The sequence below is a fragment of the Anser brachyrhynchus genome (genome assembly GCF_964034855.1).
Source record: "Anser brachyrhynchus genome assembly, chromosome: 3".
In the NCBI taxonomy this organism is placed as follows: domain Eukaryota; kingdom Metazoa; phylum Chordata; class Aves; order Anseriformes; family Anatidae; genus Anser; species Anser brachyrhynchus.
In genome coordinates, this window is record NC_137696.1 from 106582868 (window position 1) to 106596692 (window position 13825).

At 36.1% G+C, this 13825-nt stretch overlaps 1 protein-coding gene across 2 annotated transcripts in view; it reads right to left on the reverse strand.

Moving 5' to 3' along the window:
• Positions 1–13825, reverse strand: part of PXDN (peroxidasin) — an 80721-nt gene that overhangs the window by 22627 nt on the left and 44269 nt on the right. For both annotated transcript variants that reach the window (XM_080586028.1, XM_080586027.1), the window contains 8 exons: positions 11516–11685; positions 10759–11031; positions 9317–9433; positions 7972–8130; positions 5413–5525; positions 4144–4300; positions 965–1073; positions 363–520 (listed from right to left, as the gene is read on the reverse strand). In XM_080586028.1, coding sequence (XP_080442154.1) covers positions 363–520; positions 965–1073; positions 4144–4300; positions 5413–5525; positions 7972–8130; positions 9317–9433; positions 10759–11031; positions 11516–11685 — 1256 coding nt within the window. The remainder of the gene's footprint in view (positions 1–362; positions 521–964; positions 1074–4143; positions 4301–5412; positions 5526–7971; positions 8131–9316; positions 9434–10758; positions 11032–11515; positions 11686–13825) is intronic.

A 13825-nucleotide genomic window follows, 5' to 3' on the forward strand; every position in this document is an offset into this window, starting at 1 on the left:
AAATAATGATCCTAATGAATTAACACACAGTTAACAAACAGGATGCATTAGACAAATCCATTATACCAAATATGATCAGGAGAAGAATCTGAACATGACTTTTTCCCTAACATGTCAACGTGATGAAAAGTAGAAGCACTCTACTAGGAGAGCTCAATCAAATCAAGCTTGACCATAATGTAGCAGTGTGCAAACCAAGGACTGAATAACATAAACATATTTCTCGTAAAGTTTTGTGAAATCATACTCCACTGATTTCAATGTAAGGGTTCCACAATTGGGACCCAGATACTGACAATCTCTTTTGAAGTATTAATGACTTAAGAAACTTCATCACTGAAAAATAAGGAAAGAATACTGACTTGTTCCATTCAGGTCAACCATTAGACCATCCTGTACGTGATCTTGAATAAGCTGTAATGTCCTTTCAAATATTTCCCCAGCTCTTGCTTGCTCAACAGTGTATGGATCCCTTGGGTATCGAAATAAGGCTAGCAAATCATTTGGAGAACGAGGACGACTAATAGATAATTTGGAAAAAAAAAACAACCAGTAAGTGCACACAGGAGTTGCAACATAACACTGCATACTGTAAAAGTTCAACATGATTAGAACATACCTTGGTCACTCATCTCAAAATGGAAGGCAAACAAAAATAAACATATATGTTTAATAAAAGAATATGGAAGTAAACATTTACTAGACTTTTATAACGCACTGTCTCCCTGGAAAAACTACTTTAGTGAACAGAGATCTCAACAGATAAAAAATTTGTTCTCTGCAACTTAGTGTTTCCTATAAGTAATAGGAATCTTTCCATGCTAAATGACTACTATTCCCAGAACTAACCAGATGTGTTAACATTGCCATTTAAATAATAAAATGGCTTCTTGCTTACTAAATGTTTCATTATTTCTACTATATATATTAATTTTGACTTCTCAGTTAAAAAAGAAGGGGATACCTGTCAAAAAGATGTGTCCGTGTTGAATTTATAGCTCTGTCAACAGTTGCAATTGCTTCCACAATTGATGTTTGTACAAAAGGATCTCCATTTCGGCTGACGTTAGGGACTACAGGAAGAGGAATTCATGCGTTATTGCAAAAATGACCACACACAAAAAGATACTTCTGCAAGACAGGGTCTAGGCACGACATCATTTCAGATGTATAAAATAAACTTCTGTTCTTAAAGCATTAATGCAAGAATTTAAGGGGTTAAAAGGTATGTGTTATGAGAGGAAAATACTTATAGACTTATTTTTTCCTTTTAGAATATATAAATCACAAAAATTTGAAGAGATTTCATGAAAACATATAAAACACAGAAAATTAAATTGGAAAAAAAGGAAGGGAAGAGAGAATACAGATGTGCACATGTTCCCAAACAGCTACAATAATTACCACTGCTCCTGTCATGATTTTACTCTGATAAGCAACACATAAAAATTTCATTTATTTTGATCACTACTTTGTTTTCCATTTTAAAATTATCTAACATTATAACACTACATTAAAAATCACATGCTTCTATGATTCTATTTACAGCTCTTCTACTCATAGTACAGGAACATTGAAACATGGGCCTATCCATCTGCCTTTTTATGTGCTGCTCTATTGCAGCTGGATGTTTGTATAGCGTATCTAAGACTAATAACCTTCCTTTCAGCCTAACCTAAGAACTACCAGATCCAGGGGCAACAGCTAACAATTTCCAGAGTGTGTTTAGATTGGAAAACCCACACAGGAAGAAGGGTAAAGTAGGGAAAACATCCAAAGAAAATACGCTGGAATAAAATCAGCAGATGTACAAAATCAGCTGACAAAAAAATTGTTGTTTACAAGCTTTTCATGACTTTTTTTTTTCTTTTTTTTTTTTTTTCTCTCTCTCTTTTCTAGGCAAGATTTCATTAATCCTTCATTACTGGCAGCTTAGGTCATATCCATATGAGTTTCAGAGACTAGATCTGGGCAATCAAATTCTACCACCTATATTGTCAAATAAAATGGTCTCTGGCACTGTATAGGTGGAGTTGGAGCCCCTTGCTCTGCCCTGAGGCCAGCTGCCTTGGGCTGTTGACAACACACTCTCAGCATCCAAAATGGGCTGACCTAATGGCAATAATTGTTGATTTGTGCTAATTACCAACCGCCCTCCTTGCTTGGGAGCTTCATTTGCATAACAGCCACATAGACGCATAATGAGATAAACCACCTATTTTAAGGAGAAATATTTATGGCTTTGCTGCCCTTGTTTGAGTTGTTTCAGAGAGTGCTTGCATGCCATGAACCATCTTAGCACTTCAACATTATACATATAAAAATCCAGTGGCTGTTTACCTTCCTTGTGGCTGCTTACACTAGGTGTAATCTCAGCGTTCACCTTAGATATGTCTCCTGCAGGGTTATCTTTCTGATTAATGGTGCATGTGGGCTGAATCATAAACCTTGGTCAGATGTTAACTATACAGAACCTTATTTTTGTATGAACTATTTGCTGCCAGTAGCTCACTTTTTAGACTAATAAATATTAAAAGTTAAAGCTACATGCGAGCCTTTCAGGCCATGCTTTTTTCAGGGGAAAAGAAAAATGTCACTTTGTCTGTTAAAAGCAGCCTAACAGTTTTTAAGCAACAAAAACATAATCTACACATGCCCTGCCCTAAACCTAACCTAGAGGCTTTTACAAAACAGCAGCAGATAAGGTCAGAAGAAAATGACAAAAGAAAAACGTCTTTAAAATATAATTAAATGTGGCCAGCAAAAACTGCCCCGCAGCTTATATGCATTTGATTTTTTCCATCTCAATGGTAAGAAAATATATTTATGTATTAGAAATATCTATAAAACATTAACTTTGTATAAAAGAAATATTGACATGCAAGTTTTTATGCGCTCCTGGCATTATTAATACTATCCAGATAGCAAGTACCCAGTACTGATAATCTGCCCATTTGTCTCCTTGATTCTCTGACAGCTTCATTTTTAATGGCAAAACCAGAGAAGCAGTATCTGATATCCCACTAATTTTTAGAAGAAACATCATTTACAGTTTCAGATTGATTGCAGATAAATCAAACCACCCATCCTTTTCTTTCTTTGCATCTCCAGAGTGGCCAAGATGACCTGAAATTTTATGGACTTTCCTACATTCATACATTCGCAGACTATAAATGGAGATGAAAACTCATCAGTGAATGATTCCCAGCCCTGCAATTTTTCTCTCAGAACTCAAGATACCAGGTGATTGATATCTCATGATAATCAGTACATTAAAAAAAGTCACTGATATTTATTCATGAATATAATAAGCAAAATACAGAACATTAGACAACACTGGGAAACAATATCCAATATGTTAAAGAAATCATGCTCAATAGTCATTTTCAATGATACAGAAATATCATGTTATTTCATTTTCTACTGAAAGAAAAAAAAAATCACAAGATTTCCTTAAGGTTTTCAATCAAAATAAGACTGGAAAATCTGTTTGTACGATGAGTCAGGAAAACATTGGGATCAGTCTATGTAACAAAGTTGTTTCCTTAGCCTTTTTGACTGCTTTATTACAAACAATTACATATAATAATTAATATTTATTTGTCATTGTTACTTTCAAATCATTATTATAAATTCATGTTTTCTGGTTTTGTTGTTGTAGTTTTTTTCCTCTCTATTTTCTCCTTTAAATTCTTAAGAGTATTACAACTTTCCTGAACTCTGTCATAGTGGTTACAGCCCAGTTTTCAACCAATAGCTGTAAATGTCCCTTGAAAGATGTCATTGGAGTTTTGGTCAAGTCTAATTTGGTCAATTAGACTGCGTATTCAACAAGAAAATTTGAACTGGTCCAAATTGAAAATCAAGAGGAAAATAGCATGACTAACAGGAGCCCAAAACGTTGTTTTGAAGCTTAAGTCCTAGAGACATTTTGGCTGACATATTCCCATCTTACTCACATCTGTGCGGATAATTGCCTGAATTAAAAATAAATAAAAAAAATAAAAATGAGAGGTTTAAGGGAAAGGTAAAAAAATGGATAAAAGAAAGAATTCAGCATTTTATGAACTTTTTGCATCTTACAAATAAGCCAAATTCTAAAAGTAATCTAGTTCATACTTCCAACTGACTCATACACCTTACCGTTAACACTAAGCACCATGCTAACAGAGGAGTATCCTATGGTATTCCGGGCAACACATTCATATCGACCTTCATCAGCAGTTCCAACATCACGAATAGTAAGAAATCCCTCTGGACTAACGTGAAATTTTCCACTCTCAGTTACCTGTACTCCATCCTGCAGCAAAGAAGAGTGCTTTTTTTTTATTCTGATATATCCAATCCTAGTTTCCAGACCTGAATTTTCATTCTTTTTCCTCAAAGAGTGACTTAGTAAACAAAAAACAATAGTGAAGTAGATAAACTTATACAAAATTCAACACGCAGTTGTCATGTGTGACAGGAGGACTTGCATGTAGATCTAAATCATACAGTGTATTTACTTTTAAAAGCACTCATTATTATAAATGAAAGTATTTTAATAGTTTAGGCCTTCACCACATAGAATTTAAGCCCCCAAAATAAGATAGCACCTCTTGAGAATATGTACGCATTATCTTACTCAAAATTTGTCAATTAAAAAGATCTCCAGAGTGCGTATGTGTCAATTCTTCATATACTATGCATTTAAGATACATTAAGGTACATTTATTTTAATGCTCACTAACTGAAAATAATCAGGAAGACTGAAGATTAATAGTAGAAACCCTTGAATTCACCAGTAATTCTACCTTTATAAATGTTTAATATTACAAATGTTGCACTGACAGAAATCAAAACCAGAGTGAAAGCCTGATTTTTCTTGCTTTTATCAATTACTTTTTTTATGTTTAATAATCTTCTGTCATTTGCAGTACAGTTGTTAGAGGAAACACTTAGAAAAGTTGACACAGAAAGACGGGTTACCAAAGAGTTACCAAAACATGTCCTAGTTGAAGCCCTAACAGCATAAAAGGACTCAGCAATATAGTAGTTCTCATTGTTTTGGTGCTATATGCTTTTATTGCTATAATGTCATTGAAAGTGGGAATATTTATTGGATATTAACAAAGAACTGTCACTGAAATATATAGGACTATTAATATCTATATTACTGATTCTGGCCTGTATAATGTTTCCAAAAATTTGCATAACCATATATATGTCTGTGTACGTACACACACACACACACACAATTCAGGTTTGCTATGTACATACATATTCTGTATTGCAGTTGACTTGCTGATCAGACTGAAGGTAATGTTTTCAGAATCAAAGTGATCATTGTGTTAGTTTGCACTTTAAGCAGTTTGTTATGAAGAGATGGAGAGGCCACCGCCTTTATGAAACAACCAAAGAAATATCTATTACCTTATTCCATGTAATTACTGGCTCTGGCTCTCCTTGAGCACTGCATGGGATCTGCACATTTGTGCCAACTTCTACTGTCATGTCACTCGGAACACTGGCAAACACAGGAGTCACTAAAAAAACAAATGACACATTGATAAGGTATGAAGTACAACTTGTACAAAAGATGGTCTAAAAACAGGTCATCATTGTATATTTCTTTCAGTTACCCAACACTTCTTAATCTATAATCCTATTCTGTTTGCAAGTTTTACCTGATTATAGCAATGCCTTAAAGACAGTGTTGCTTATTTCTAGTATCTGCTTCAGGCTCATTTTTAAGTGCTCTTAACTTCTAACAAAACAGGCTAGTAGTTGCCAAAAACGCTAAGTTCTGTAAGCTAATAGCTCTGAAAAAAAAATCCGTAAATAGGTAACTTTGAACAAAATCACCAGAATGATAGGAAATTTCCCATCAATTTCTGCCAAAATTTTAAACTTTCAAGTTTTAAATAGCAACAACAGAGATTTCTCAGATGGTTAAAAGCAAAACTTCCCAGAACTCACTCAACTCTAACTGCCCCAACCTGATCTGCTGGGGTGTTAAACCTTCACAAAACTGCTGTGTATCTGAAACCAATGAGCCCTGGGCCTTAAACATCAACTGACCTTTGCTTTTTAAGGGCACAGGGTACACAACAACCTAATTCCACGGTGAAGAAAATTAATGCATTTTTAATCCTAATTTCCTTCAAATCTAGATCAACATCCAGCACTCAGATGTTATTATGAGAAACACGTACAAGATTATGAAGATGCTTTAGAACTGTATTTCTGCTGTAACATATCAGCACTTTGCAGGGAGGAGAAATGGGGCTATGGTTCTACCAAGAAGCATTTGGCCACACAGCCTACTACCAACCAGATCTGGCCTTGGTGTTAAATAGTTTGTACTGTCTCTTACAAATGAAGCATGGTTATTAAGGAGTAGAGACAATTTCAAATAAGGTGTCCGTGCTGGGATGTAAGAGTGTCTAACTCTGAGGATGTGAGGTATGTCTTGTTAAGGACAAACAGACCTGAACCTTTAATCTGTATTCATTAATACAGACTTAGCCACAGTGACCACTGACTAGACATTCCTGAGATGAAAAGTCCCTTTGTTATAAACCCAGAGGAAAACATTTTCTCTTGTTGCACAATTAAAAATACCATTGCAATGAATGTATGGAGAGCTCCAATTTCAGGAACATATATGTAGCCTTCAATCTTGTATCTACTGTCTTTTGATGACTGGATTTTGCAATCTGAGTTGCACAAAACTAATTTTATTAAACTTAAGTTCAGTGAAGTTTAACACAACTGGAAACCCATAAAACTTTTTAAAATCATTTTGTTTTGTTGAATTTTAGTCAGCAATTTTATGTAGGTGAACAAAATCTGGACTTTGACAAATTAATCTGCCATTATTATTTTTAACTAAGAAAGATCAATGGAATTATTTTTTTTTTTGGACAGATGTCTAAGTTTAGGAAGACTACAATACACTTTTACTGAAATACTGTTTTAGATATGGTCACTACCAAGAAAGTCTTTTAATTAAATGTTTAATCTCCTTCAATTTAATTAAACACCAAAGTACTTAACTAAATTATAAATATTAATATGATTCTAATTAATCATGGAAGTAGCTTACTTAGAATTTACTTGGAAAAAAACATTAAAAAATGGTAGTTCGTTTTTTTTTTCTATGTTAGCTTATTTTAGGTATAAGCAATGGCATTTCATTGTGAAAGTCATTCGGGTGTTGTAAAATAAACTGTTTTGTTTCTGGACATTAAATCATTATGTTAATAACACTATTTAGTTAGCAGAATAGAGCCTTATAAGAAATTAGTCTAACATGCACACAGAAAAAAAGACAATATTTTCACAAGAAAAAATACTTTCACAAGCATAGGAATACAGTCATCCACAAAGCAAACCTCCATTTTTTAAAAACAAGAGTAGATCAGATAAACCTGTTTCACAGAATACAGATTGTTCAAAAGAAATGATACTCTGCTCAAATCCTAATAAGTATCCATATGTTATTTATTAAAAAACACCCACAAACTTAAAAAAAAAAAAGTGCTCAGAAATAATGATCAGAAATGTGAAATATGAGCAACACCCCGAACAACAAGTTTTCTAAATAACAAAAGATATAGTTCTGTTCTTACAAGCTCTTATCAAAAAAGTCCACGCTTAATTGCAAGGTTATGTGTTCTTCAGGTGACTTTGAACTAAGTCTATCTGGGCACACTGATCCTCATGCTCAATTTATAAGAGCTAATAAGACACCTTATAGTGCAAATCCAGCAACCTAGAATCACTGTAATATTCAGCAAAAGTTCTAAAGAAAAACCCAAGCACTGGGTTTATTTAAGCTCTGCTTCGAAAGCTTTTTTACTTCTAAACTAAGATAAATTTAACCTACTTCACATTCACATATATGCTATACTGTGCCATCAAAAATGATTAATTCTGATTCTTACATTTTAGAAAAAGAGAAGAATAAATCAAATATGGAGAACATACCTCTAGGCTGCACAGTCAGGTATACAACAATCCGTTGAGATCCAATAATGTTGACAGCTTGGCATTCATACTGTCCCTGGTCATGCAGGGCTACCCTGGAAATCCTTAGGGTACCAGAAGATAGAACTAAATGTCTTCTGTCAACAGACAACTGGCCTCCTGAAACACAGAGCAATAGCATTTTGCTCTTTACAGCAGTGCAGAACAAAGTCTCTTTGTTTCAGAAAAAGGGAAATCTGGAAGTATTCAAATTTGATAAAACATTGGAAACACTTAAAAGTTTCTTAGAAAGAACTGGTGAAACCTTTAATTCACAGAATATGAACACGCAAATATATGTACGCACACAGTCATAATCCTGATCTCTTCCCCTTCTCCTTTTGTGGTAGACAGAAGTATTTAAGGAGCATGACAAAGCACCCTAACAAGAAGGCGCCAGAAGAATGGCAACAGGTATTACTGTTAATTATTATTGTTAAGTATGAAAGACACTCACAATTCATCTCATCTGCCTAGACCATCTAGACAACTAATAGAAAAATACATACAGCTCTGAAAAAATGGAATATAATACAATACAATACAAATGAAATGAAAGGCACAACAGTGTCTGTACCCTGTTCTTCCTTTCTGGACATTTCATTTGATTGGAGCAACCTTGGCAGAGGGAGAAACAGGGACATTATCAGCATCAAAATGATCAAGAGTTTGTTAAAAACTTGCTTTATGTACCAAAATTTAGAATTCCTTAGGAGTTGCTTTTCCTGCTAGAGCTACTTCACTTGATTCAACTGGCATACCTACTTACATACAACATCCGCTAGAGTATTTCTTCCCACTGCATTGGGCTCAATGCCTTTACAACCCCAACCTGATACAGCAGTCAGCAGAGTGAATCCCAGTGTTCCTGTCGATCCCCGTTAAGTGACAGAAACACAGTACACAGAATTTGTACTGATGCCAGGATGGACTGTTCTGGTTTCTGAAGAGGGCACATCCCAACTTATTTTAGATCTCATCAGTGATGGTCAGCTCGATTTCTGTAGTAAATTGTCAGTAATAGATATTGGCACATGTGATTTGTCTTGCATTTCTTAAACCTTTATTAGAAGGAATTTTTTATGGAGGCATGCATTTTAGTGACTCCTTTTTACTGAATACTGAAGAACACTTGGGCAACTAGCTTCTGCTGGATATTTTGCCTTTTCTAGCTAAAGCAGAAAAAGATGAACCCCATTTCCTTCAGGACTGAAGCGTCTGAACAAATACATGCATTTCCTTTCAATTCAAGTGTCATTCCAAAATCTATTCTAGCAGATTAAAAGTACGTCCAGAACAAATTTACCTCCTTTTGTCCAGGCAATAACAGGCTGGGGATAGCCTTGTGCTTCACAAGGGAAGTCAACAGTTTGTCCCTCAACCACCGTTTTGTCTTGAGGAGTGACAGTAAACTGAGGTAGAGCTACAGAAGAGAAAATAAACTGGTAAAAAAAAAAAAAAAAAAGAACTGAAAAATATATGACTGTATGAAATTGCATACAATTTCCTGCATGATGTGAAAAGCTCATATAGGTGGGAAACGGGATGCCAGTGTTTTTACATTATATTTAATCTAGAGCTGAGATTTGGGGCAGTCTCTTATGCAATAGGAACATCCCCATCACATTATGCCCTGGTGTCAGTGAAGGTCTCTGGTATCTATTGTTGTATAAGATACACAGTAAGACCTAAACAATCTAACATGGAATGTTCCCTAGATTAAAAATTCTTTCTTCTTTTTCTATCTTTCAAAAATTCCTCAGCTAAAATATGAAGAAAATGTAACACAGTCAAAACCCTCCTTAGCTGTTTTGTTTGTCTTTATTCAGAAGGAAAACAGTGAATGGAGTGCAGGACAGTTTCTGCATTGTGACATTATCAGTGTGAGAAGGAAATTGTTCAGCTCTCAAAACACAATAATCCACTGGTGAATGATAAATGAACAAAACACATGGACAAGTTATTTTGTGTAGCTTTAAAAACTGAACTCATTGACAAAGCATTTGCAACCTGAACTGTTTGTCAGAGATCTTAACATCTTAGAACAGAAATAAATTTAAATTGCTCATAACATTTTGCAAATAAAAGTTCCAGCATTAAAATGTTTGCAGAAGAAACATTCTCCACATATATGCATAGGAGAAGGTTTTTTGATGTATTGTCCTTGAAACACTTTATATTCTTACTACTGACATGCAATACCGAAATTATTGTGATCACAATACATTAGGAGTACTCTGGCTTTCACTTTGCAGAAAAGCCTCAGCTGGTAGAGTGACTGTTTCCATGAATCTCAGAAGAAAATGTGCCCACATTCACTTGGCTGTCTATAAGAGAAAGGTGCCACGGATCTATACTCGAAACTCCATTCTAGTACTCCTGGCATAAATACTAAACTCTAGGACTGCTACTTGTTACAGAAAAAAATTAGTCCCACACAAACTGGACATTGCATGTTTTATTCATACCAGCAAACAAAACTATAAGCATTTCAAAACACAAATGTTAACTTCAGTAAATAATCAATGGAATTTAACTTTCAGAGAATTAGTATATAATATCTTACTCTGGGTGAAATATACAGCAATGTTACTATGGATGTATAATGTAATTAAAAGAAAAAATCCTTATGGTTTTAGTTTGGCTCTGGCAATTCAAAAAAAAAAGAAAAGAAAGACAATCATACAACTTGAAGTAATATACTCTTTATAATATGTTTTACAGCATGTCACTGCAAGTAATACTCACCTTGGACTATGATGTATGCAGTTGCATGGATATTATCTATGCTGTTAGTTGCAAAACAGGTATACTCGCCGCTGTCCTCCTGCTTCACATTTTGTATGTAAAGTCCTCCTGAGGGAGTTATCGTGATGCGAGGGTCACTTGGTAAAGGGGTTCTGTCACCTTTGGTCCATGTAATTCGCGGCTGAGGGTGCCCAGTTGCACTGCACTCCAAGGTAACACTCTCTCCAACTAATACCTCTGTATTTTGTGGGTGAATCACAAAACTTGGCCGGGCTGTGAGAAAAGAACAATGCCTAAATATGACTTTTAGCTGAGAGCACTAATTTGGCTGAACATTGCAATAGTTTGGGGAACCAAGTTGTTTTGGTTTTCTATAATAGCTCTGTTGCAACGTACCTCTAATCTTGGTGCAAACTCTGCTTGCTTTAATCCTAATCTTTTTTTCCTTACCCCCCTTTAAAACAATTATTAATCATATCCTCATTTACTGATGTTTAGAGACATAGACACTGAGACCCAGAAAACAATCTGGCTAGAAGGTGCTACGGGGTGCTCAGAAAGAAAGAAATTGATAAGTATTTTTTCCCAACAGCATGTATAAATTGAAATGACATTTTAAGTTTACCTGGTGGTGAGTATACAAGCAAAATTTGTCAATGTCAAGAAGATACAAGAAGCAATACATCTTATTTTTAGCAATCTTATTAAGAAAACAATTCTCTTTAGAAATGCAAAATCCAGACTTCGTTTTTTTTACCTGGTGATCCAAAGTATCTAAGAGTAACTTCCTGAGTTTTCACTTCTCCAGCCACATTTTTTGCCATGCACTGGTAAATGCCCTGGTCTGTTTCTTGAGTATTCTGAATCATTAAGGTGCCATCATCTAGCAAGTTTAGACGGGAATCTTCTTTCATACTGAGCTCATTACTGTGAAGAAAAGAATCTGCTGGAGTTAAACCTTTAAATCACGAGCACAGAAAACTGTCAAATAATAAAAACCTAAATATATTACCCAAAATACCTTGGAAAAAAGTAAGTTTTACCATGTTAAGTAAAATAGAACTTTTAGTTTTCTCCTCCTAAAGAGAAGAAGAGGACAAACAAAAGATGAATCAATTTTGCTTATGCAAGTACTACACCTTCAAAATGTAAAGCCAAAATATTTTTATGAGTAAAAGCTTATGGGGAAAAAAAAAAAAAAGACAAAATACCTGGTCTCATTCTCTTTTAAGAATACAAGCTGTTCTATCCGGCAAATTGATTTCAAATGTTTCCACTGGAAGTATACTAAGTAAGTTCAATACTCAAAATACATTCTACTAGAAGAGGAGTTAGTTGCTTTAATTCCTGGTGCCAAGCTCGCTCTGGATTGTTCAAGGAGCACTTATGAACCTGACTGTAATTTGCTTTGGCATGAAATGTAAATTAAAATTAGCTCATCATGCTATGTCATGGGTACAACATTTCTGTGATACGATGTAAGTATATTTAGGGCATTTTATTGAAGGAAATGTTTCTCACTTCATCCTGCGCATGATGAAGAAAGCACAGAAGTGGGATGAGGAACTCACCCCTTGTGTACAAAATGCAGACCAATTATTTACACACCCCATCCCTCCCTGGTGGTCTAGTGGTTAGGATTCGGCGCTCTCACCGCCGCGGCCCGGGTTCGATTCCCGGTCAGGGAAGAGTTTTTTGATGGGCAGAGGCCAATGGGATGAGGTCCAACGTGGCTAAGTGCCAGGTCCTGCAATTTGGCCACAACAACCCCATGCAACGCTACAGGCTTGGTGGAGAGTGGCTGGAAAGCTGTGCAGAGGAAAAGGATCTGGGGGTGTTGGTTGATGCTCGCCTGAACATGAACTGGCAGTGTGCCCAGGTAGCCGAGAAGGCCAACGACATTCTGGCTTGTATCAGGAATAGTGTAGTCAGCAGGACCAGGGAGGTGATCGTTCCCCTGTACTCAGCTCTGGTGAGGCTGCACCTCAAGTACTGTGTTCAGCTTTGGGCCCTTAGTACATGAAAGACATCGAGGCCCTGGAGCGTGTCCAGAGAAGGGCTACAAAGCTGGTGAATGGCCTGGGACACAGGTCCTGTGAGGAGCAGCTGAGAGAACTGGGGTTGTTTAGTCTGGGGAAGAGGAGGCTCAGGGGAGACCTTATTGCTCTCTACAACTACCTGAAAGGGAGTTGTGGGGAGCTGGGGGTCGGCCTCTTCTCACAGGTAACTAGTGACAGGACTAGAGGGAATGGCCTCCAGTTGTGCCAGGGGAGGTTCAGGTTGGAAATTAGGAGATATTTCTTCTGAGAAAGAGCAGTCAGGTATTGGAACAGGTTGCCCAGGGAAGTGGTGGAGTCACCGTCCCTGGGGGTGTTTAAAGAAAGGTTGGACCTGGTGATTAGGGATGTGGTTTAGTGGGTAATATTGGTGGTAGGGGTATGGTTGGACCAGATGATCTTGGAGATCTTTTCCAACCTTAATGATTCTATGATTCTGTGTGATTGCTGATCTACTCAGCATTCAACAATTGCTCAACAGGTTAATGTCTTTTGACTGAAATCTTGCCATATTCAACTACCTTGCAAAGAGTTTTCTCTCATTCTTGCAGCCAGGAAACAAGCCAGAATCAATAATCCCACACCCCAAACTCAAATTTCCTTTTAAAACTCTTTCATATGTGTATTCCGAATAAGTTTTCTTTGTTTATTATAAAAAGTATATGAGCCAAAGAAAATTTTAATGAAATAATTACACCATCCAAGTTTAAGGCTCTGTTTTTTGCATACTGCATAAATGCTGTACCCTTGCCTCACGCAGGGATCTTACTGAAATCAGCCTAAAGCTACAGAAACAGGACTCTATGTTGTTCCATTCTATCAGTAACTAACAAACTAAAATGGTTCCCTTATTAATATATAATGTGAAAGAATTTGTTTTCCAGATCAAGTCCTCCATTTGTGTAAGAGAATTACCAGCCAAAGTCTGATTAAGCTGGTGGTAAACTCACAAATCATGTGCCCACTGTAAATTCAGGTCAGTTTTGGGGAGATGACGTGCTGCTGTGTGG